The 25,855-nt window shown below is 32.5% G+C and overlaps 1 protein-coding gene across 1 annotated transcript; it reads right to left on the minus strand.

Annotated features, from left to right (window-relative positions):
• Positions 1-8,196: 8,196 nt before the first annotated feature.
• LOC145041685 (WRKY transcription factor 22-like) lies at positions 8,197-10,076 on the minus strand. Its single transcript, XM_078989832.1, has 3 exons — positions 9,571-10,076; positions 9,149-9,259; positions 8,197-8,990 (listed from the first exon to the last, which is right to left on the minus strand). The coding sequence occupies exons 1-3, from the start codon at positions 10,008-10,010 to the stop codon at positions 8,555-8,557; spliced, it is 987 nt and encodes a 328-aa protein (XP_078845958.1). The 5' UTR covers positions 10,011-10,076; the 3' UTR covers positions 8,197-8,554.
• Positions 10,077-25,855: the final 15,779 nt, after the last annotated feature.

Here is a 25,855-nt window from a genome sequence, read left to right on the forward strand (position 1 = left end):
TGAGTCGTGGAAGATTTAAAGTCGATCTATGATTAACATTGAGCTCAAAGCTTCTCATGGACTCTAAAGAAGTTTGTATTCTTCAAAAACTCATTAACTACAAAACCAAGCATGAATTTCCAACAAGACCTTAAAGATGATGATTGAACTTCATGAGATCATAAAAACAACTTCATACTCATCATAGTCCATGGATTTAAGATCTAGAACTCCTCAGGTTAGAAAACCCTAAATTATGACCAAAAAATGAATTAAATCCCAATAAGAGTATGAAGTGAAATTATAACAATGGATAATGATCTGAAAACATTAGATAAACATGATATACCAAGAATCCACCAATTAAATGACAAATTTCGGATTCCACCATTGATGGCTAAGAAAACCCACTAAATTACTCCAACACTTCCCATATCTAACAAATATTAGAAAGTTGGAGCTTAGAGATGGATCTATGAGTGACATTACAAAATAAAACATCACCAATGAGACCTAGATTCGTATTTGAAAGATCTATGGTTTGAAAACCCATTTAAATAACTCTAGTTCACAAAAATTACAAACCATTTGCTAGTTAAATATAGATGATGATTCTAGAAATGAAAACATAGCATAAAACTCATGTGAACTCAATAATTTGAAAAGTGATTCGGATTTACCACATCGATGAAGTTTGAGAACGAAAATTAGAAGAGAAGAAGGGGAGAAACAACCTTTGTATGCTTGAACTTTAGGGGATTTTACTGAGGATTCAAATATGAATTTCAAGCATCATAACTCCATGTATATGAGGTAAGAAAATGTCAATGGGGGAGGGAGGATATGATTGATTTTGTGACTAAGAAGAAATGGGGAAGAAGGTAGCTTCAATTAACACAATTTTGGTCCTTTACGCAACTATGGCCTCATTTTTGAGAATTCTTTCAATAAAGATCCCCAACTAACTTAAACTTAGGATTCATTCACATACGATCATTTCCTACATAATTCATGACAAGAATAATCCTAGTCACTTTATTAATCAAATCCCTAATCAAACGCATGTTTCCCTAATATGACACAAATGACCTTTCTAACCAAAATATCACTCATTCTATATTAAAATTCGATTTCATTTTAATTGTAGACAATAACACAATCTATTATTATTATAATAATTAGCTTGATAAAATTTTCACTACTTTTATTATTTATTTATTTATTTATTTTACCAAAATTTTAAAACTTCTAGGCCCAAAAACAGGATGTTACATATACTTGTTTAGTGTTTGAAAGATTGTCTTATGGTTGTTGATTTAGCTACTCTATTGTTTGTTCTAATTGTTTTTCAATAGTGGAAATTGATTTGGAGTTGTTTTCCTCATTGTTGAAGGTTTCATTCAACATATCCAAAATTTGACCCAACCTCTTGCTGAATGAATATTCATCTGATTCTTGGTCGTCCGAGAAACAAGGTGATTCATGGTGTTGGTTTTGAGCCAGTATTTTATCCAGCACCAATCATTAGCATATGGGTTATAATTATATGACTCATTGTATAAATCATTATTGTATTGATCTTGGCTCATCAAATATCATCGAGATTTTATGTATGTTGTGCCTTATGTGTAGACACAAGTATACCTACACAAAAACAACAAAAGGGTGAAGATTTTGAACTAAAAATAGAACCAGGAAAAATAAAAGTTAATGACTACTTCAAAACAATAGTTAAGTGCAATATCTCCCTAGCAACGAGGCCAAATTTTGAATGATGTCATTATGAATCCAACTCTCTTAATAGGCAACATCAACATAGTAATTTTGATGGCACAACTAGCTGACCCAACTATTCAGTAAGATCATCCAATGTAGTGCTCTCGTTATCATGCCTTAGGTTAAACAACGTCCCTCATAATTTCACCTCCTAATAATGCTCATTCCTATTTACATGATTCATATCTGAGTTAGTCCAACTATGTATCCATCCTACTGACACACCCAAACTAGTTGTAGATATTGTCTTTGTTAAAAACACTCGTAGCAGAAAAACATAAGAAATATCGACGACCTTCATGACATATTATAGATGTTGCCAAGGACGCTTGGAGCTTGTAGGTATTTTTCAGTTATGATTTTTATGTTTTTTTTTATTGTTCAAGGGGTATTTTGTAAGAAAACTTTTGATATTAAGAAAAAATTAAATACCTTGTCATCATCACAACAAGACGTTGTGTTTTCGATTTCACTATGTTTTTTATAGTATGTCATACATGTTTTTTAACAACTTGGCTTCCACATCACCATCATTATTTATGTGTCATCCATGTGAAAATTTTAACAATTTTAAAAATTATTTATTTAAGTCTAATTAACTTAATATATAATATTAAAAATTAAAATGAATTAACTATATATAACATAAAAGTTTTTTTTAACATCCTAATGACTCATATGAATCAAATTAGCAAAAAGCTAAATAACTATAGAATGTTCAATGGGTTTTGGAACTAAAATCTTAAGTAATGGATATTTTACAGTAGTTATTGGAAAATGTAACCTCCCAAATTTCAAACCAAACTTTTCATTTAAAACACATTCAAACTCATTCCTTAAAACATGTTATACTATTCATTTATTTCAAAAGCATAAGGTTTAAATAGAAATTAATCACAAGAAAACCAACAGAAGTCAAACAACAATAAATCTTCGATGCGAGCGTAGAGTCACGCCACACCCTTACCTTGAACAACCTGAAAAGATTTAACTTACAAATGTAAACATAAAGCTTAGTGAGTTTTCTAATATATCATATATTCCATCATACATACAATGCATACAAGGAAAGGCTTTCGTCTTTATCCGATCCACCAGCAACCCTCTCAAGTATAACTTACCAACACACATATCAACCATATGAACCCTGCTATCACACCACTACCGGCTTTTAGCCATAGTACGATCATCAACTCTTAGCCCTCCTACAACCATATCAAGGCTATCGCTAATATTGGCGGTCACCTTATGAATTTATAATCATACGTAGCTATTAAATAAGATAGACAGTCGAACAGATGATCATATCCAAGAGCAAAAAATGAAACAAGAACGATGCAATAATGTCATACTATATTTCTAAGTCTATCCAATTTGAACTATGTACAATCCATATGATGTTCACTTAGCGATCAACCAATACTATCAATACACATCTAATCATGCCATATAGAAGTATCATGCAATCAATCAACCACATACATAATAAAGACTACCTAATCTACTAGCATATTCATACCCAAATAGTACTTATATCCTACCATATAAAGGATATACATGTAGCACACAATATAGTGAGAAAAATCACTTGAGCCAAACAACATAATCTCAGCAACTGAACAGCTAACACACACTACCTAATACCAATATGAGACCAAAACCTCAGTCAAACACTCAAATCCCTCAAAATCTAACCAAAAGTCAAACTGCTCAAAACGTAAATGGCCAACGCCATACATGTGGAGTAGCTCACAACCTACACCTAACGTCCGCTAACATACACTATGTGTACTAATAAAAGACAAAATATTGGACCCCTTTACACTACGTGCAACATAGATTATAACCTACATGTGTTGTATCATTGATGACTTCATCCCTTTTGTTAAGTGCTTAAACCATCAAGATATGGACCGATTCTTTCCATAATCCTTCAAAACAAGCACTAAATAGATAAAGTTTCCAAATTTATCCATTGACAAGCCTCTAACTTACAGTTCTCTAACCCTAGATCCAAGATAAGTCAAAAAATGTGACAACCTCCATGCGTGGCTCAAAGGTACATAAACATGCATTCATTGCTTCAGAAGTTCCAAAAAGCAACACAAATCATCCTTTCGGGCCTGCAGTCTCCAAACTCCAAAGAAACAAGACCAAAAGGGACCAAATGAAGCTTTAAACTTAGATCTATCAAAATATAAGCATATAGGTTGAAAATTTATATCTTCCCAAGGTCGAGAAGATGTTAAGTGTGTAGAAATTTGGATGGATCTAACTTTACTTGAACGAAAACCACCTTCTTCTTCTTCTTTAAATGTTATCATGGAACACCAAAACTCAATAAGGATTGACGGATGCTACTCTAGGGTTTTTTCTGGAGATGATTGAGGCTAATAAGAATGAAACCATAAAAATTAAAGACTTTAAACATGGCCCAAAGCCCAAGACCTAAGGTTTTGAGTTGCCCGCGATGCTATGCACGATGTAACTTCAACCTACGTGCAACGTAGGGATAGAATCCTGAATTTCAACATTTTTCCATTAAGGACATACCGGGTAACACGTGTTATAAAAAACCATAAAAAAGGCATTTCAACAAGGAAATCAAAAATAGGTTATCTTCTATCCATGTTTTTTGTAAACATAACCTTGTTCCTATACTTTCATATCACCCACCATATCAATCTAATTATAACATCAATGACATATTTCTTTACCCTTGAAACTTATAACAATTTCACTCATATAACCAAATCCAAAGTTCCTACATACTAAGACAGATTCATACTTAGCCAATGAGACACCACATTCCAAGTCATACTTACAATGTGACACTCAACAAACAAATGTGACAAAGATTTTGGTTGCATACTACATAATAGATGTATAAAGATATCCACACCAACACCTCTCAAGTTCAAATATTAACCTTTTGAGGGATGAACTTATTCCAAGATGTTTGTTTCTCATTATCCGGTAACATAAGATCTTCAGTATGTTTTCACATTTCCTTAACTGTAAAGTTAACATCCATACTTAAATCCCAAATCCAAGAATAAACACCATCCATACTCCATAGTCATAATCTTAGTCGGTAAACCCGTAAGGATGTTAAGTTAACCAATCTGTGTACTATGTTAAAGTTTCCTACATCACTCCCACCTCCATTGGTCCTCACCTCATCGGCCTTATAGCTACACATTTTTTTTTCAACCAATATAAAGTATGAAAATGAGTATATAACGAAACATTTCTGACCAAACATCCTACCAAAAAAAACACAAAAGGTTAATCCATGCGATACTTCTATCAACTTGCTGGATAATCTGGAAGGCAAGAAACAACAAAAAGCTTCTTCAAGAAATTGTTTTTCCCAGACATGGTGACCGGAAGAGATTAAGGAGAATAGTTACATTCTTATAAAAAAAATAGGGTGCATAATTTGCATGTAGACCGAAATATTTGGCATGTATCCCCCTTTTCCACCCATCCTATGCAACATTTTTCTAAATCTAGATTCTAGTATCTTTCTAGTATCTATATTAATAATAACTTTTTACCGTTAAAAAGACTGTCTATATATAAAGTAAATTTATATAAGTTTATGTGTTTGGTCCTAACAGTATCCGAAGTTGTCATTTCTTTTTGAAATTAAGGGTTCAAGTTTTGTTGTGAACATATGTGAAATAATTTAGGAGTAGTTTATTGTATATTTTCCATTTTTTTTTTAAACTTGGACTATCCTTATGGTTTGTTTTTGTTTCGATTTTGGTTATCCTCTATCATAAAATGACTATAGTACACTTACTGAATTTTTTCCTATAATTTAATTATTATTATTTGGTTTTGAGTAATTTATATGTTTGGTCATTGTTTTTTTTTTAACTCATCTTGCAGGTTTTCTACAATGATGATTTTCCAACTATAAAAAAATTGTCCAAAAAGATAAAATAGGTAGAATGAGTAGTTTATTGTATATTTTCCGGAGTTGTCATTTTTTTTTGAGATTGAGGTTTCAAGTCTTGTTGTGAACATATGTAAAATAATTTAGGAGTAGTTTATTGTTTTTTTTTTTTTTTTTTTTTTTTTTTTTTTTTTTTTTTTTTAACTTGGACTATCCTTATGGTTTGTTTTTGTTTCGATTTTGGTTATCCTCTATCATAAAATAACTCTATTACACTTACTAATTTTTTTCCTATAATTTAATTATTATTATTTGGTTTTGGGTAATTTATATGTTTGGTACTTAATTTTTTATTTTTTTATTGGACCATCTTTTTTTCTTTTTTTTTTTTTCGATTTTGGTTATCGATCGTTATAAAATGATTATAGTACCCTTACTAACTTTTTTTTATTATATTTTAATTATTAATATTTGGTTTTGAATAATTTATGCGTTTGACCCTTATTATTATTTTTTTAAATTCATCTTGCAGGTTTTCTGACAAAAAGTGATGATTTTCAAACCATAAAAGAATTATCCAAAAGATTAAAATAAGGAGAACAAGTTGTAGTGAGTGTTTGTTGATGGGGTTGTTTATGATTAATACATTAGTTATCACTGTAATTAGAAAAATCATTAAAAATTATCTTTAGAGGTAAAAAAATTTATGAAACATTATGAAATCTAGTCATCTTTTCTTATATAACATAAGAGAGGTCAATACATATCGACCAAAGACAACCGGATAACAAGCTGCACCGCTAGCTATTTTTGGATGACAAAACTAATTATTTTGAAAACAACATCTATGGATATTGGATATATAACATTAGAATGCATGATCCATTGAACTCTATTGAGGAGCAACAATGCCTTTGGTGCGAGAAAACCAAATGAATCAAACGCAAAGGGTACAAATACATGTTGATTTTCTATACATGCATTATCGTGTTTTGCTACTTTGCACGCAACGACTTTCAAAACGGCATGCCCTGTTGTAAAGCCCCCGCTCCTTAAACCGACGAGATGAGAGACCCTAGTAAGATCCACATAAGCATGATTCCCTCCTACTAATCCAAAGACCAAAATGTCAGTCGGTCTGAGTGTGAATCTTCCATCATGCGGGTCCGTCAAAAAGTTCACCGACGCTTCTTTCTTTACGGAAATATCAGCATGCCGACAAAGCATCAAAGAAAACATCAATAACCACATCATGTCGGTACTTGAAACCAGGGGGCTCTCTACAATGAACCGCATGTTCCCCAAAAGTGTCCAAACATGCCTTGCGGAAAACTGGGCATATCTCGTCAATTGGGAATAGAGGAATCTGAGGCCGTAACGAAGGATGGTTCGGTATTCCACATAATACATATGCTGGTCGAGGCCATCAATAGAGATAGTCAACAGAAAATCTTGTGCATGAGGTGCTCAAAAACACTCAAAAACTTAGGGGCGAGGCTACACTCTCATAAGGTGGGTCATTTGTCCCACCTAAATTTACAAGATTTATTATATATTATATACCAAAAAATTGGGACCTACCTAAAAAAATTTAAATGAGGTATCTTATGTTGGAAAAAAGATTCTTTGGTTAAAAGAAAAATTGATATATTTAAAAAAACATTTTTGATTCAAAAGCATATATTTACCATCTATAGTTACTCAAAAATCAACCAACTAAATTAAAATATGTGAGATTCTAAATAACAAGATAGGAAAAACTTTAAAGTACTTTTATGCTTGATAGCTATGACTTAGTTAGACAAGTTATAATTCAATTAGACGCAGTCTTTTTATTATAAATTGGTTTATGCATTTCTTTTTAAAATTTTAATACATATATTTATCAAAATCTGTTTTTTGAAAGGAATGATTGGTCCGGTCGAACTGTTTTTTTTTTTTCTCGCAAATCAGCCAATTCCCCTGTTTGCTGACAAGCTGTTTTTTGAGATAAAAAAAATAGTAACTTGAACGGTTCTCGATTCAACCGGTCGAACTAGTAGTGTGGTCCGGTTTTTAAATCCATGCTTGTATCAGCTCGGTTGAACTTTTTTAGTGAACCACATGATTTTTCATTTTAAACTCGTCACTGTAAAAAAACTGTTTTTGTGTCTAAAACACAAAGCTTACCCTAACTATTAAAATGATTCATATAATTTACTTTAATATATAAATTTTATTCATATCTATCTTCCTCCTCATCACCGTGTATTATGAGATGGTAAAATCAATAAAAAAAATGATTAATATAAAAAGTTAATGGATTTCAGTCATCATCGTTTTATATGAATTAAAAATAAATTAAAGCTAAAAAATATTTAATTTCTCATAGTTTTAAAAATAAAACTAGAAGAAATATTTAATTTCTCATAAAATAATGACATTTTTAATACATTATTCTCTCAAATACGAAAAACGAATTCTCATTGTAGTTTGGAAACTTTCTTTGAGCCACAAAAAGACTACATACTCCATTTGCCTAAAGAGGTAACACACACTTCTCAATACATGTACAATTGTACATAAAGCATAATATACAATAACTGATACACATTGTACAACAAACAATGCTTTTAAAATCAACTTACACGAAAGACCTTTTCCACTTTGCCAACGGCTCGGATGTCTCAAAAACACAAAAAGCGAAACAAATAAAAAAAATTTACGCTCTTTTCCAAGGCTAAAATTATCAAATCCAAGCTAAATTCCACTTTAAAAGAATCGAGTACAATCTAGTATATAATGTTTACTCTGGTTATAAGAGTTCTAGCTCTGGAAAAAGGGCATTAAAAGTCAGCGACAAAAAAACGCGTATAATCTCATCACAATAGCATCAGCAAGCAATAACTCCAATTTTTAAAAGTCAACCCCCGCCGGCAACGGTGGTGGTTGTGGAGGCCACGTTATTTGACAACCACTAAAAGGCGCACCCGTCTTTGACGTGGAAAAGCTGTCTCCGGTGGCCGGGCCGATCAGCTCATCTAATCCGTCAAAAATATCATCGTCGATGACCACGCCGGCGGCGTCGAAGTTGTTATCGTCGTCGGTGTCATCCATCTTCTCCGTCGTGGGAGAAACCGGCGAAGTGGGTGTATGTTTGTTTATGTTGTCATCGTCGCTGGAGGTGGTGGGTTTGTTGCGGGAGCTGCCGGCTAAAGAGTTCCGTTGAGTCGGCGTTGGGTGGCTGTGTTCGCCGGTGTACGTGATGATCAACATACCCGGGTCGGATCTATTCCGCTCAACTTGTTTTCGGGCCATACAACCTTTTGAAGTGCTACATCTATAATATCCTCTGTTTATATAAAAAAAAAAAAAAATTTCAGCAATTAAATCTAGGAAAAATCGATAATTATGGATGAAAAACCTGAATGTTATATTTTTGAAGCAGAATATTTTTTTTTAAATAAAAGATTTATTAAATAATACAAATAAGTTAACAAAAATACATACCTTGGATATGGAGAGCCTTTGATGGGTTTTTGACCATATTTTCTCCAAGACCACAAATCGGAAGATGATCCTTCAGCAGGCACTTGGCAAACCTTTTTAATCTGATTTTTCCTGTAAATATAATATATTTATGAGATTCTTTCAAAAGAATAATTATTTATATTTATTATTCTGACAATTAATTCAGGAGAAATCCATTTAATCAAAAATAGCTCGAGTGACTACATGTGGGTGCCTCCTAGATTCATATTCTTCATACCCATACCCTCTAAAACGGAAAAATAAATATAATTTTTAATAAATAAACGAGCTTAAAAATGCTTCAACCGTATTTAATATTTTCATAAATCAAGAAGTTAACAAAACCCCACAAAAATCGATCCACATGAAATTGAATAAAGCAATGTTTTTTTTTCTAATACCTTTTCTTGAACTTTGTTGTACCCTGTGCTTGAGAATTTGTACATCTAGTTATGCTTATAGATTGCTGCTTTCCCTGAAACTGTTTCTCTTGCTGCTGGTGGTGGTAGTGGTGGTATGGTGGATCTGGAAGTCCTCCAAGAACAGAAAGGGGTGAGATTGGGAAGTTCTGAGGAGACGGAGGTGGTTTTTGTAGATTTGAAAAGTGGAGGGGGGTGTAAAGATTATTCAAGAACTGCTCGATACTGTTCTCATTTCTTGGTTGAAATAGATCTGAGGAAAACCCCATGAGATTTTCACCGTAAAAAGTTTGCTTTTGTTGATTGTAAGCATCCACAGGCCAATTTGGAGTGGCGGCGGCGGTGGTGGTGGTGGAAGAGGAGGAGGAGACGGCGGAGTAACAGCCTCTGACCACCGCGTGAAGGTCCCAATCAGCATCCATGTCGAGAGGAAATAGCGGACAAATGAAGGCGCTGACTTTTGATAGTGAGAGAAAGGCAAGGTTTGTAAGATGATATATTGGGTGTGGAAATGGAAAAGGGATAAATTTTGCTTTAATTATTATTATTATAAAAAAGTAATACAATAAAATAACATTTTGTTATTATCTTAAAGTAGGTACAACTTTTTTTTGTTGGTTTGTTCACAATTATGAAGGTAAATGGTTTTAGTGATTAATTGCTTTATGTATATTAAATTGTGCAATTAATATGGCAAGGTCTCTACAAACCAATCTTAAAAGTTTATATTTTGAATATTTGACAATTTTTTTTAACGGCAAAATACAAATATATTTAAACTACTTCTAGATTTCTCCACATATGTCCACAGTGAGATTTGAACCATCGACCTCAAGGAGGAAAGACAATTGATCACTAATTTTTACGTTGCTTACATGTATCGTTGGGTTTAAAGGTAAACTTTAACAAATCAAAAGTTTATGGTGTTGGTGCACATACAACTGAAGTTGCGTGTTGGGCAAGGCCTCTTGGATGCGAACCATCCGCCCTAACGTTCAAGTACCTAGGCGTACTTGTGGGAGCCAACATGAAACTGAAGAAGCATTGGAAACCGATTGTGGATAGATTTCGGCCAAAATTGTCAATTTGGAAAACAAAATCACTTTCATTATGGGGACGACTAACACTCATTAAATTGGTAATGGGGAACCTCCCAACATACTTTCTATCACTATTTGTAGCACCCGAAAGAGTAATCAATACATTGGAGAAAATTAGACGCCGGTTCTTATAGGGGGGGGGGGGGGTGTCGGAGGAGCAAAAAAAATTCATTGGGTTCCATGGGAGAAGGTAATAGCGGATAAGAAGCTAGGTGGTTTTGGGGTGGATTCCTTAAAAGCACTAAATACTTCCCTTATTGTAAAATGGTTGTGGAGGTTAAGAGTGGAACAAATGGCATTATGGGCAAAAGTTATAAAAGGTATACATAATATTCAAAACAAATCGGATGAATATTATTCGAAAAAAACATTGACAGGAACTTGGAAAAACATTATTGGTGTAAAGAAAGACCTAGAGAAAAAACGAGTTTCAATTGATCATGTGATTAAAAAGAATGTGCGGCCACACGGTGTAACTTGGTTGTGTGGCCTCACGGCTGATGGTGAGTTTAAAGTCAAAGCATTGAGAGTTAGATTGCAAACTCAGGAACAAGTAGACATTGGAAAATTCTTATAGGTTAAACAAGTGTCTTTAAAAGTAACGAGCTTCATATGGAGGACTAGATTAGGGTGAATACCAACTGCGTGGAACTCATCAAAAGAGGGGTGATGGTGGACTCAAACAATTGTCAACAGTGCGGGAACACAGAAGAGACTGTGGATCACATTTTAGTACAATGCCCTTTCGCAAAGTCAGTCATGGAGTGGATTTTTAGTTGGTGTAATATCCCTTTGATCAGCTTGAATTCGGTGATTGATGTTTGGATTATGCCCCGAACTGGGGTAACTGTCAAAAAAGAGAGTGCGAGTTGTTGGTGTATGTTACGGAATGATGTGAAATTTTTGGAAAGCAATGAACAATTGACGGTTCAACAAAAACAAAATAACGCCTACAAAAGTTGCAGATATCATCAAATACATCCCTTTTGTCTGGTTCAAACACAAAAGTGGTAATGAGAGTCTTAAATGGACGGATTGGAGTATACAACCACTATAAAACGACGGTTTTTTTTCTTAAAATTGTTTGCATATTTTATTTGTCTCTTATTTCCATATTTTATCTGGTTTGGGTATTTTCCTAGCTTCTTGCTAGGGGCTACATTTTATATATATTCATTTGCCGGTTAAAAAAAAAATTGACAATCTTTAACATATTAATGTTACTTACATAACATTATTAACATACTTTGGTATGCAAAATACATTTATTGCTTTCATTTAGAATAATTTAATTTATTACTGATAAACAAACATCCTCATTACAAATATATTTATAATATGCATAACGTTTTGACTTTTTTGATACATGATATTGTATTTAATTTAATCAAGTACTTTTTTTTAAATATAGGGGATGTGTGTAGTTTAATTTTATAGTATGAAAGGAGAAAAGCGTGTATATGTGTGGGAGAGGCAGCTGGCCTTTCACAAGGATTCTGGATAACAAACAAGGGTTTGGATTTCTTTTGCTTTATTATCCCTTTATTCAGAAATAATATTGTGGTCCAAAAGTTTCGGTACATGTTGCAAATCGACACATTCTTTTCATTTTTCTCGATTCGACACATAAAGTTAATATGCAAATTTACACTCTTGCATAATTAATAAAACATAATATACAGTAATTTACGCAAAACATCATACAAAAGCTATTTTTTAAACGAAAGATCATATTATAAATAAAAATGCCGAAACTAGCAAGACGTTAATATTTTATGACAATTCACTTCATGATGAGCCATTTAATTTAATTATTATACTAGTGGTAAATATTTTGTGAATTTCTAGGAAAAACTCTTATAACCAAAACAATGTAAACCGAATTGCAATATATGAAAATGTAATTTCCAGTTCTTTATACAGTTGGAGAGTGATTGACTTTTGAAAATGTCAAATGGGATATTATTATCAAACAAAAGGAAAAGGTCAGAACGGTGCCTGGTACTTTGACAATCTTTCGCTCTTTTGTCACATTGTGAAGCGTGAACGATGAGCATTTTAGTAATTTTTTATTTTGGCACTTGCCGACAAATAATAAAAATAAAATTAACAATAAAAATAAGACAAAAAGGGCACCTTGTCTCCGAAGCCGTATGTTATACTGTTTGTTTTAAGCGTGTGCCGTACAATTTTGGATCTCTCTAATTAATTAATTAACTATGTATATATATAAAAAAAAAATTAAATTTAAAATTTTAAAATTTTTTGAGAAGTTTGAATTTAAAAGAAAAATAAAAAAAATAAATTATAAGAATTAAAGTATTTTTTTTAAAATTTAAACAAATAATTTAGATAATAAATAAATGAAATTAATGAAGTTTTAATTTAATAATTTTGAAATAAAAAGGAAAGTTCATTAAGTAAATTAATATGCATTTATTATTTAATTAAATACTATGTAGAATTAATAAAATAGAAACCAAATGGTTTATAGTCTAGCGGTATCCGGTGTTGTCCTCCATCCTTGAGGTTGAGGGTTCAAGTCATGTTGTGGACATATATGGATTTAAGGTGTAGTTTAGAAATATGTTAGCTTTGTCGTTTGTATAAACAAAATTGAAAAAAATCATACAATGACATGTGGAATAAAATTTTTAATTCAAAATAACTATAAAAATGACATTTGACAAATTGAATGAGAGTGTAACAACTAACAAAAAACCTTCATTTATTAAAAAAGACTAGTTTATTCTCTGTGGGAACCATGGTTGCAAAACTAATTACACTTTCATACTAAAATATTGTAATTATTAATCAAATAATATAAATAAAATTAACAAAGTCTTATTAATAATAATAAGAAAACATGTTATGAGGAATAATATTTTACAAACAACTTACAAATTTCTAAAAACTTTTTATATACAATATTAGAAGTTTTATTTATAAGTCTATCATCATTATTTAAAATTAACAATTTTAATCATTCTCTACTTTGAACTCTAGATAAAACAGCATATAATTGACCATGGATGACAAAACATACATGTAGGATACATAATGAACTATTTGTTTTGTAAAACATAGATGTGGCGTATGCTCTTCAACCTACAAAAAAGAAAAAAAATAGAAAAACACACACAAAAAAAAAGAAGGCAAGGAACATAGTTTTAAATAAAAGTCAACAATACATACCTTATTATTTATTGCAGTAAAAAGTAATGATACAGTTTTGGAAATGTAAAAAATAAAATTAACCATCTAATAATTATTTGAACAAAATATGCAAATATATGACCTTGTAATATCTTTGATTTCATATTTCATATTAAGATGAATATTTTAATTTTAATTGATTTTATATTTAGAATGTAATTGTAACTTAAGAAGTTTTAATCTTGAATTGGTATTGTTCTGTCATTATTTCAAAGATATGTAATTTTTAAATGTTAGTTGTTAATTTTTAATTGTTAATTGTTAATGTCTTAGTTATGCATGTTAGAAAAATAAAGTAAAAACTATTTAATAATATGTTTGAATGTCGTAAGATGAATAAAAAGAAGTTGAAATTTGAAATGAATTAAATGTAAAAGTGAACGGCAAAAGAGTGACATGTGAAATGTATAATTGATTATGATGTGTTAGAGTTTGACGCATGACAGTAGGAGATTCAACCCATTCATTTATTAGAAATGAAGATTATTGCATTAATTCCCCTTGATTTGAATATTACATTTATTAATTTTAATTTTGAGAAAAAAAAGACAAATATGTCTAATTTTATTATTTACTTTCAAGATTAGTTTCTTTCTAATGGAGAAATGAAAAATCACACCATCAAGATGCTAAGGCCTTCGGGTATGGTGGCCATGAACGAGGTCGTGGTCTAGGTTGCCACGAACCACGATTATGCACACCATCCCGATGTCTCGTCGTGGGCCGTGATTGTGAATCTTCGTGCTCCGGATAATGAATTGCAACGCTCAATCAATTCATTTCCTGCTTTAATCATCCTTTGACATCTAACAACTACTTTCATTTTTTTTTTCAATATTTACCTATAAATATCACCCATCTTCTTAATCTTCACACATATTTCTTTTCCTCCTTTTAGTCATATTCACATGTTTTTGTTGTTTGATCTTTTAGAAACCATGGCTCCCAAAAATAAGAAATTGTCAGAAGAGGAAGAAGAGAAATCAACACAAGCATGGGTGTCGGTTGCAGAAGAAGATGTTGGTCAAATGTATGGTTCTTTTTGAATTCGAAATGCCGATGAAATATGCTCGAAGTGGCATGATATAAGGTTAAATGTTGTGAGTTCAATGGAATTTACAACTTTGTTATAAACAACATACATAAAGTCGATATCGATACGGTTAATATGGCCACGAAGCAATATAAAAACACAAATCATAAACGTTTTAGACATGTCAAAGCTTGACAAAAGTTGAAGAATTCCACAAAATGGAATAACCTTGCTTAAAACACAAATCATAAGTTTGGTATTTTCATGTTTTTATTTTTGATGTTATTATTTTTTTAATTAATGTAATTTTTATTTTAATGTAATTTTTTGTTATTTTAACTAACGTAGTTTTTATTTAATGTAATTTGGTATTTTAAATTGATGAAAAACTATTATTTAAAAAATTATATGATTTTTATGTATTTTTTATTTAAATTTAATTAAAAAATGAGGTGAAGTGGTGTGTTTAATGGTAGGTATCTCATATGTTTAGTGGATGGTCTAAGAGCAGTTCCAACTATCCGGAAAAAATCATCATTTTTGTGCTTTATAGGTCAAGAATACGCCAACCGACTTTCAAATTTAACACAATTTTTGTGTTGACTTCCTTTTAACACTAAATATGAATGTCAATTATGAAGGCATCTAAAAACATCATTTTAGAAGTTTTTTGAAATTGAATCATCATTTTGGTGTTAAACAATCACTATTTTAGTGTTATGTGGTAAGAGAAGCTCTAAAGACAATGCCAAAAAAAAACATTACAAAGGGAGTTAACATGTGATCACCAATCTAATGAAATCGATTTTGTTGTTTTTGATTCATATATAAATATTCACATTTTATCTCATTGATCACCCAAGTAGTAAAAGCAATGGAATTGGTAAATATTTGATCATTTCTACTACGCCAAATAAATCATATATTAGCTAGAACACATGAATCCTTTAGCAATGGTGGGAAATGTTATAAGTCCTTTATGTGATGGAAAACTATTGATTCATTTAGGATGGATCCATTGATTTTGAAGGCTACATACGAAAAGTAAAAACATGCCTCCTAAATCCCTGTATATAAGTTTTTTTGTAGAGGCTAAAAAAAGAAAATAGGGAACATTAATGGAATATGGGTTAGATTAAACCAATATGTGATAGAAAAACAATTGACGCGTCTAGGCCGTCCATTGATTTTGAAGGCCAAATGTAAAATGTAAAACCATGCCTCCTAAAGTCCTAAATACAAGTTTTAATACAAAAAAAAAAAAAAAAACAAATAAGAAACATGAATAAATAAATAGGTTAGATTAAATCAAAGGGAAGCACCCAAGCCATTTCAGTTAAACTATGTATATTGACTCAAGAAAATAAATCATGCATATATCTTCAGATTAATATACAAATTAACCAAATTTCGGGCCTTGATTTTTTGGGACCCCTATGTGGTCGTACATCCTACATATCCTCGAGGCGAGCCCTATACCACCTTTGTAACACTTCAAACCTCCATATTACACCCACTCCATATATGTTGCCAAATAATACTTGTAAGTCTGCGTGTAATAATAATAATGTGATCCAGCATGTGATAAGAATATGATCTATTGTTTTTCTTCCTCATCACAAGCATCACAAAAAGGTTGTGTTAAGTGTTAGCCCACACCTGGAAAGTGCAACTTTTGAAAGGATTTTATTTAATGTAGCATGCCATCCAAAGAATTTGAGTTTAAGGGGTAGTTGATGTGCACAATTTGGCCTTAAATTTATAACCTAGCTTAATATGCTAATTATGAACTTATAGGAATTGTACCTAGTCAGATTATAGAATAGTTCAGGTAATTCGGGTGTCGATAATAGGGAACAGTGAATGTTTGTATCGATCAGATACACTTCAAGTATAAAGACGAAAGAGAAACTTAGTCAACAAAAATAAAGAATATAAATTAAAAGACTCAAAGAATTCTCCAAATTGTTCTTTCACCAAGAAAGAGTTTTATCTTCACCAAGAAGACAATTTGTCATAAAGACGATTACGACACCAAGCCGTATTGTACAACATTAGGGGTTTCTCTAATGTTGTATATATACTATCTATACATATAAATCCCATGATTAAAAGGATTGTATCTAATCTATACTAAGAATCGATCTTATCATAAAGATATCGGATATGTGATCTATTCTATTCTTATCTATATCATTACCTAATATACAAAAGATTACATAGAATAACTGTGTTATATGATGACGCTGATAAGCTTGGAGCACTGGTGTTGTTGATGTGGTTGATGCTGACACTGACAGATAGTGTAGAGTGTTTGACTCATAAGATCATAAGGTCTGACCTTATCGTCCCCCCTATCTAATGATGTCAAAACTAATCTTCTTCTTCAGGGCCATGGAAGAGCCATTGTAGAACTTGTAAGCCTCTTTTAAGATTTTAGGATTGACCCATCTGAATTGCTCAAGCTTAAGTTCAACAAGTCTTCTACTAAGTTCCAGTGATATAAGCACACGATATCCTCTTTCCAGTTCATAGTGCCTAGTCCTTCCAAGTAAAAATGAAACAAATGTTCAGTGGGACTGTGGGAGCAGAAGGAAGGTCATCAGTGCGTTGAAAGCACATATGATTCTAACTGTCAAGATAAAATATCTCATGCTCTGGTTTTGGAATGAACATATGTTGGACTGTTTCAACACCCGCTGATAATTTATTGTTGATATACCGATTTCTCTAAAGAAGAAGAAACCTGGTGTTTTTGGATTGTCTAAGAGCACCTGTTACGCCTGAGGATGATGGTATTGATTTACCAGCTGATGATGGAGCAATTGATGACACAAGGTTCAACTTCTTGACTTTGTTGAGTAGCTATTGTATTGCCAACTTCACTTCCTGAGCATGAACACCCTTGTGTTTGTCAATAATTTATTGAATGTGCATCCACTCACTGTAGCCAAATTTGACTAGTTCACGAGCAAAAAACAACTTCAGTGTATTCATATTATGTTTTCTTCCTAACCAAGTGAAGCTTCAGGGACTCGTTTCTTGGTTTGGTGCATCTCACTTTGACAATGGGATCAGGCTTTGACCTGTGAGTAAGAACATCTCCAAACTTCTTCCTATAATCTAGTCATTTAGGTCTGAAACAATGTGTTGTTTCTCCACATTCTTATTGAATATTTTTGTTGACCTAATTATCAGTGCTTTGAACATTAGCACTCTTATCAGCAAAAACAAGAGCTTGAGCAAGTTTGGCAAACGTACATTATTTTTTTCTTTTATCAGATGGCAACATTATATTCAAACCTAATTTCTCTAACTTCCTCAAGGGGTAACCTGATGGGTTTCGAGCAATACATCATTCCTATGGTGTACATGCAAACCCTAATAGCTTTGGATCTAGTTTGTCTAATGAACATGCAATTGAATATCCAAAGCTATAAACCCTAGATCTAGCATATAATTTATCATATTAACATAAAATAGGGTTTAGATCTAACCTTAGACTGTTATATAGCAATAACAATCAATCCTTAGCTTAAGAAAGCTTAGTGCCTCAAGTGTTGCACCTCTAATGGAGTCACAAACACCACTATGCAACAAGAATGAAGAGGGAAGAGAGGGGAGGCACCAATAACGGCTGGAAACCCTAATCCAAGTGTTCACCACGTTTTTAGGGCCATAAGGGCCCTTTATATATGTAGGCTATTATGGTTTTCAACTAGGAAACCCTAATCTGACTGCTTAGGACTTAAGCAGTCCAATGGACCATTCCTGAAGGCCCTTGGACGATTTCTTTATGGACCTCCATATAGAATTCGTCCATTGCCATCTAATGGATCCTATGCCCAACTTTGTAACTATCTTATAATTACAATATCAGTCCCCTAATATTTAATTAATCTCTTTTAGCCACAAAATTAATTCTTAATTAATTCTTGACTAATATTAATTAAACATTATGATTTTTCCTTTAATATATTATTCTCATAATATATTAATAAGTCATAATTAATCCTTTCTCTCCTTAATTCATCCTACATATTGCTATAGTAAAGGAAACCCAAAAGGACCATGCTCATAATCAGGTAAAGTACATACCAAAATAGTTATGGACTTAGACACTAATCCAACAGTCTCCCACTTGGATAAGTCTAATAACTATTTTCCGTATGACTTCAGAACCTGATCAGCAATCGTAGCTTTCAAAATCCGTTGTCAACTCTGATCTTATCAGATAGCGTGTCCTTTAGATAAGGGATCATATATTCCTCCATTCTCAAGATATCGTATAAAAACAAGACATGAGTTTCGATCATTCTCTCTATACTGTTTCCCGACTTCCGATTTATGACGACTGACAACAGACTACAATCGAACACATCAACTTAGTCCCGGCTTGGCCAAGTGCTTAGGTGTCATCACTAAATCATAGAGGGGCTCACATATATCGCTTTTATCCCACTTTGGGTAAAAGGAATGGATAAACTTCGACTCATATGCTCGCTTGCATTCACTCATCGAATCACACACAATAATAAGTTTTATAACACAAAGTTACTGATGCGTTTACTTATCATCAATGTGTAACCGACCAACAAATCATAACTCACACGTCTCGGTTTCAAGAATATACAATTTTATCGACTCACAATCACTCGTGATAAAATCCATGAAGTGATTCTTGCGAGCGTGGGTTTAATCCAATACTCTAATCTTATCAAAGCACTCATGAACCCTGCAGCAAACTTGTTCTATGTCTAAACTCTTCAGACAATCTACAGACTCTTCAAGACAGTCTTCCTTCATACATACTTCCAACGTATGACCGACTGTGGAGGTTCGAATAACCCAGTTATTCTGGAAGTCAAAACATGCAAATTGAAACACAACAATAATACTTAATCCTATATGGCCCCAAACTTGTGAGAGTAAATAAAACACTTCTATTTAACCACCATATTGATTACTCATTATTCATCGTTTACTGTTTTAGAAAATCAACTTATTACTCAAATTACAACAATAGTTGTCCCACGCACAAAGCATGAACACTATGTATCCTATGGTCCTTACTTTGTGAAATAGATCAATTGAAAAACTTTTCCAATGACACTCATTTCACAATTCCAAATTGTTATCTTTAGTGTTAGGACACAAGGTTCTTACCAGTACTAGAATATGCTAGATTCTAACATTTTATGCAACGATCATTTCGCCAATGAAATTACAAAGTACTCTTTCGGAAATTTTTACAAGACAATTCCATAGACGTGAAGTCTCACATTCAAAGCACATGCCTTTGAACATCCTTCTTGCATAAAATTTTCTAATCTAGACATAGACTCTCAATATCCAATTCCCAATATGGAAATATTTCCATATTTACCATATGACAACTCATTCTTAATAGAATCTTATCTATTCAAAATAATCTCGATATGGTCCATCCAATACCATACTTCCAACTATTCACAAGCGACCAATCCTCAACGAACTTTGGATCGTTCTTTGATAGTTGTTTAATTATTTTAGTCAGTACCAATTCTAGTCCTTTTTCCCTCTTAATGCGCTAGACATTTGGAAAATTTAAGAATGGTCAAATATTATAGCATTTGCAATCGATCCTATACCCGAAGCGTATGGGACACGATGCATAATGTCTTACATAAAGATATGATACTTTATCAATCTTTTGCCATAATATTTTATGTGTCACGTTCTCAAAATTCGAACTATGAAGATGGATGTTGTAATCATAATTGAAATTTGAGAACACACTATGTATCCTTTGACTATATTTATTAAAATTTATCAATCTAAGCTTTAGATTTTGAAACGAAGTATAATATTCTCTCCCTCAATTATAATAAAACAACTTTTCAACCCATGCAACTTTGCAAATTGAATCTTTGTTTTTCTATAATTAATATTGCTAACTTGCAATATTTGCCATAATAATCATACAAGCATAACACTTATGCTCCCACTATCATGATGATTATTATCATATAAGAATAACACTTATGCTCCCACTAGCTTTGACATATATTCAGAAAAACGTTGAACTTCCAGAAAACAATGCCTATTGAATTTATGAAGTTAATATTTCTAATACCAGATGCTTCGATAAGCCTTTATCTAAGCTTCTTAAACTTATACACCTTTGCCTTAGATAGCTCATATGTGTCTAAAGAATTCAGAACTTATATCAATAAGTCCCAAATGTTAGACTAATTGCCAACTCTCACAATTTGAACTATGGAAAGGGATGTCGTAACCATAATCGAATTTGAGAATTCAATTTTCATAACTGCAATCTTCTTAAAATCTCTCTTAGTGAAAGCATTTCCTCACAATCATTTTCATGAAGGAGGAAATCTTATGACACTTAGATTTTATGGTGTATGAGTTTCTATCCTTGTGAATTTTCCAAAACCAAAGTTTACGACAAATCCAATCTCTTATGGACTGAACTTTCTTAATCTTGATTTCTTGCTTTATGGTAACACGAGTGCCCACCATGTCTTCCAAGTAGTTTAGCAATTTATCCTTACATATCAATGTACTTTCCATCGATCAAGGTGCTTTGTCTTTATGCATTCAAATGAGAACTCATAGAATTCACATACAATTAAATCAATTGGAATGGCACAGAAACAACATAATGTCAACACGATGGGTTGTGAACCTCAAGTCGTGTGCTAGTGATGATCGATAAGGTTTATTCTTGATTTGTTCTTGAAACCTTTTTCCAGATCATTAAAACTCCCACTAACCTCTTGACATATATGATTCTCTTGTCATGAAACTTTTCTAGACAAAACAAATATTCAAGAGTTAGTGTAGTTCTTATCAAGACAAAACACTTCACATAATTGGTCCTAGTTGGTCGTTGTCTTATCCAAGATAGCACAACTTACCAATTTCAAATGTGCAAGAATAAGAAAACTTTTCCAAATTCCACATTTGTTGGGTGTTATAAACCTACTAAAGACGTGGCACTCAATTCGCAATCTTGGAGTATAACTCTAAGACATGATATTGGAATGAAATATGATTGACTTCTTGATTTAACCATTTCCACAATTCTCGATTCCTCTTCTTAGACATACAAATGCACTAAGACTCGCTAAGAGGATCAATTGAGATATGGTTCTTAATCATTAAGACTTATCATAAAACACAATAAAAGGTACTCTCCGTTCTTCTTAAAATGGAGAAACTTTTATCTTTCTGCCCACTTGATTCTTCTTTATTTGTTCTGCTATTCATTGAAACTCTTTCAACCAACTCAGAATTACTCTTAATCTTATAAGTATGATCATATTTACTAAACTTTAGTAAATCATGACGAATATCTTTATCACTCTTGTGGTGGACTTGATCAACGTACAACCTAGTGTACTCGATCTCTTAGTCCCTCACTTGACACTTTGCCAAAGATTTAGTCTAATTTCCAAATATGAAGTTTCTCATTCATCACGCAATGCATGTTGCATGATTCCAAGTTTCTGTCCAATTGAAACTTGGGCAATGAGAAACTCTCCCTATTTCATAAATTTTCGACATTTCCACAAAAATAACATAATTAAGAATCAAATCCATTATTGCTAATAATAGAAACTTTCAAACATTAATTTTTCATACATGCCATTGCAAGGATAAATAAATAAGATAAAAACAAAATTCATTTTATTGCGGAAAAAATTTGTCCTTACAATGCAATTCAATTGAAAAACTATGTTATTACATATTTCTCAGCAATCTATTCTAATTCCAAGTAGTAGCTCAAGAATCCAATCTTCAAGCAATGTGATCGAAATCCATTTCTTCATGATTAGATTCAACTCACTTCTTCCCTTAAGCTTCCTCTCTTTTCTTCAATCCTACAAAACATCAAAATGTAATCTTATCACATCATGAATTAAGAATCTAGAATAGGAACTTAAAAGAGTTAGATGATAGATTTTACCTGAACTAGAGTCATACGTCTTGACTCTCCCATCTCTTAGATCTCTCAGGTAAATAGGGCAACTTCGTCTCCAATGCCCCTTCTCTTGGCAATAAAAGCAAATGGACTCTTTTGGAGCGACACAAGGAACTATCTCAGAGTTTACCTTTTCTGGATCTCCAATGTCATCATTTTCCATATCCATTGAAGTTTGGGAGTTTGATTCACCAGACAAATTTGCTTGACTAGCACGCCAAATGATTGCTGATTCAGCAGATATAAGCAAATAGGTGAGATCAATAAGCGTCACGTCGTGATCCATCATACAGTACTCTCTACCGAAATCACTATATGATTCAGGAAGTGACTGAAGAACCCAGTCAACAACCAATATCTATGTGATATCGACACCCAACATCCTTAACCTATCAATATGTGACTTCATCTCTAAGACGTGTGCACACACAAACTTTCCATCTTCATGCTTAATTGCCAATAGGGCTTGAGTGAGCTTGAACTTTTCAAGCCTTCGAACTTGTGGGTTAGGGAGAACAATTGGAGGTGGTGGAGGAAGTGAAGCATGATCTCTTGTTCCTCGATCATATCGTGGAACATCATCTTCATTTGGAAAGCTTATTCCATGGGATTTGGGAAGACCATGATTGTCAGAACTTGACATCTACAAAATGGGAGAAAATTCAAGTTAAGTTGATTAGAATTCTTGATGTAACACCCAAATGAAACATTAAGGCTAGGATCCAACACAATACTCTACAACCTAGAAGAGGGATGCCATAATCTAGTCACAGAATATTTGAAGGTAGGTAAATGACGATTTACCAATTTCCACCATGAAAAACGAAAAGGAAGTTTAAGTTTTAAATGAATTGAAACTCCTAGATCTTTTTGAGATTCATTGAACTTTTCAATGGTATGTTTAAATCTCAATTATGCCCTTCTATATGAGACTGGGATGCCGAGGATTACAAATAAGGTGTGAATAAGCATACGAATCAAGTAGTGCACCCAATGCTGCTATCACCTAATCAATGTGTCGGTTAGCCATACACGCTCCATTGATTTATAATAAGCATCGAGCCACCCTTCGCAACCAATGTCATCCCCAAATTAGTGTGACGGTTAACCACACACGCTCCACTAACGTTTGACAAGGGTACGAAGTGGAATTCCATGGATTAGCATACAATTTTACATTTTTCCTAAAGTAACTATGATTTGGGAATTTGTAAAAGCATTTAGTTACTTTGTACTTCATTATACTTATAATGGAAGGTTTCTGTCCTATCCTACCCGTTCGGCTAACGACCCTCCACTAGTCAAGAGTGCGGTGGGTAAGAGTGGATACCCATTCAATCAACATCTTATAGGCAATTTCCTTAAACACCCTTTATAGACCAGCTTCGTGAATGAGGCCTACTAATGGTAAGACTGACTGTTTACTCATACATATATATAATATTATACTTTTAATGTTATATATAGTATCGGGTGTATTTTATACTTTTAAAATACTAGGTGGTCTAATTTAGCAAATTATACTTTTAATTTATTTAAATGTAAACCAAAACTTTATGGGTTTATTAAATCTCTTTTAATTGTACATTTTAATTAATTAATAAAACCATAAGGGTGTAATTTGAACTTTTCAAAATACTTGGGTTTTAGAATTTAAAATTTCAAATTAAGACTTTTAATTAATTTTAAAATCCAAAACTTGAGGGCAAGTTTTGAAACTTTTCAAAACATTATGGTTCAACTATTTAAATTTCAAAACTAAAACTATTAAGCTCAAATTTAAACTATGAAACCTAAAGGGTTAATTTGAAACTTTTCCAAACTTTATCAAGAATATTCTAGATCACAAAATTCAAATAAGTCAATTATCTAATTTTGATCTAGTCCAATATCTTGGAAGATAATTCACTAAATAATTCAAATAATTAAATTTTATCATATAAGGAAATAATGATTTAATTAATATGAAGTTATCTTTTATTATGGCAAGGATAATCACCCAATATCATAAAAATCTGATTTATATCAATAAAAACCGTTTTGGTAACTATCCCATAGCCAAAGATGCACAAAATCCCAAAATTACCTCTTTCTGACTAGCTGACTCGTCGAGTGAAGCATGGACTCGTCGAGTTCACCATGGGCTTGGCAAGTCCAGCCCCCTGAAACCCTAATTTTCGATTTTTAAGCAAGAACAATCCATTATATCATCAAATACATCAAACAAAAAGCCTTGACTCTGATACAACTGATGGGTTTCGAGCAATACATGATTCCTATGGTGTACATGCAAACCCTAATAGCTTTTGGATCTAGTTTGTCTAATGAACATGCAATTGAATATCCAAAGCTATAAACCTTAGACCTAGCATACAATTAATCATATTAACATAAAATAGGGTTGAGATCTGACCTTAGATTGTTATATAGCAATAACAATCAATCCTTAGCTTAAGAAAGCTTAGTGCCTCAAGTGTTGCACCTCTAATGGAGTCACAAACACCACTAAGCAACAAGAATGAAGAGGGAGGAGAGGGGAGGCACAAAAAATGGCTAGAAACCCTAATCCAAGTGTTCACCACGTTTTTGGGGCTATTAGGGTTTTCAACTAGGAAACCCTAATCTGACTGCTTAGGCCTTAGGCAGTCCAATGGACCATTCCAAAAGGCCCTTGGACGATTTCTTTATGGACTTCCATATAGAATTCGTCCATTCCCATCTAATGGATCCTAAGCCCAATTTTGTAACTATCTTATAATTACAATATCAGTCCCCTAATGTTTAATTAATCTCTTTTAGCCACAAAATTAATTCTTGACTAATATTAATTAAACAATATGATTTCTCCTTTAATATATTATTCTCATAATATATTAATAAATAATAATTAATCCTTTCTCTCCTTAATTCATCCTACACATTGCTATGGTG

The sequence above is a fragment of the Lactuca saligna genome, chromosome 4 (assembly GCF_052625555.1).
Source record: "Lactuca saligna cultivar CGN05327 chromosome 4, ASM5262555v1, whole genome shotgun sequence".
In the NCBI taxonomy this organism is placed as follows: domain Eukaryota; kingdom Viridiplantae; phylum Streptophyta; class Magnoliopsida; order Asterales; family Asteraceae; genus Lactuca; species Lactuca saligna.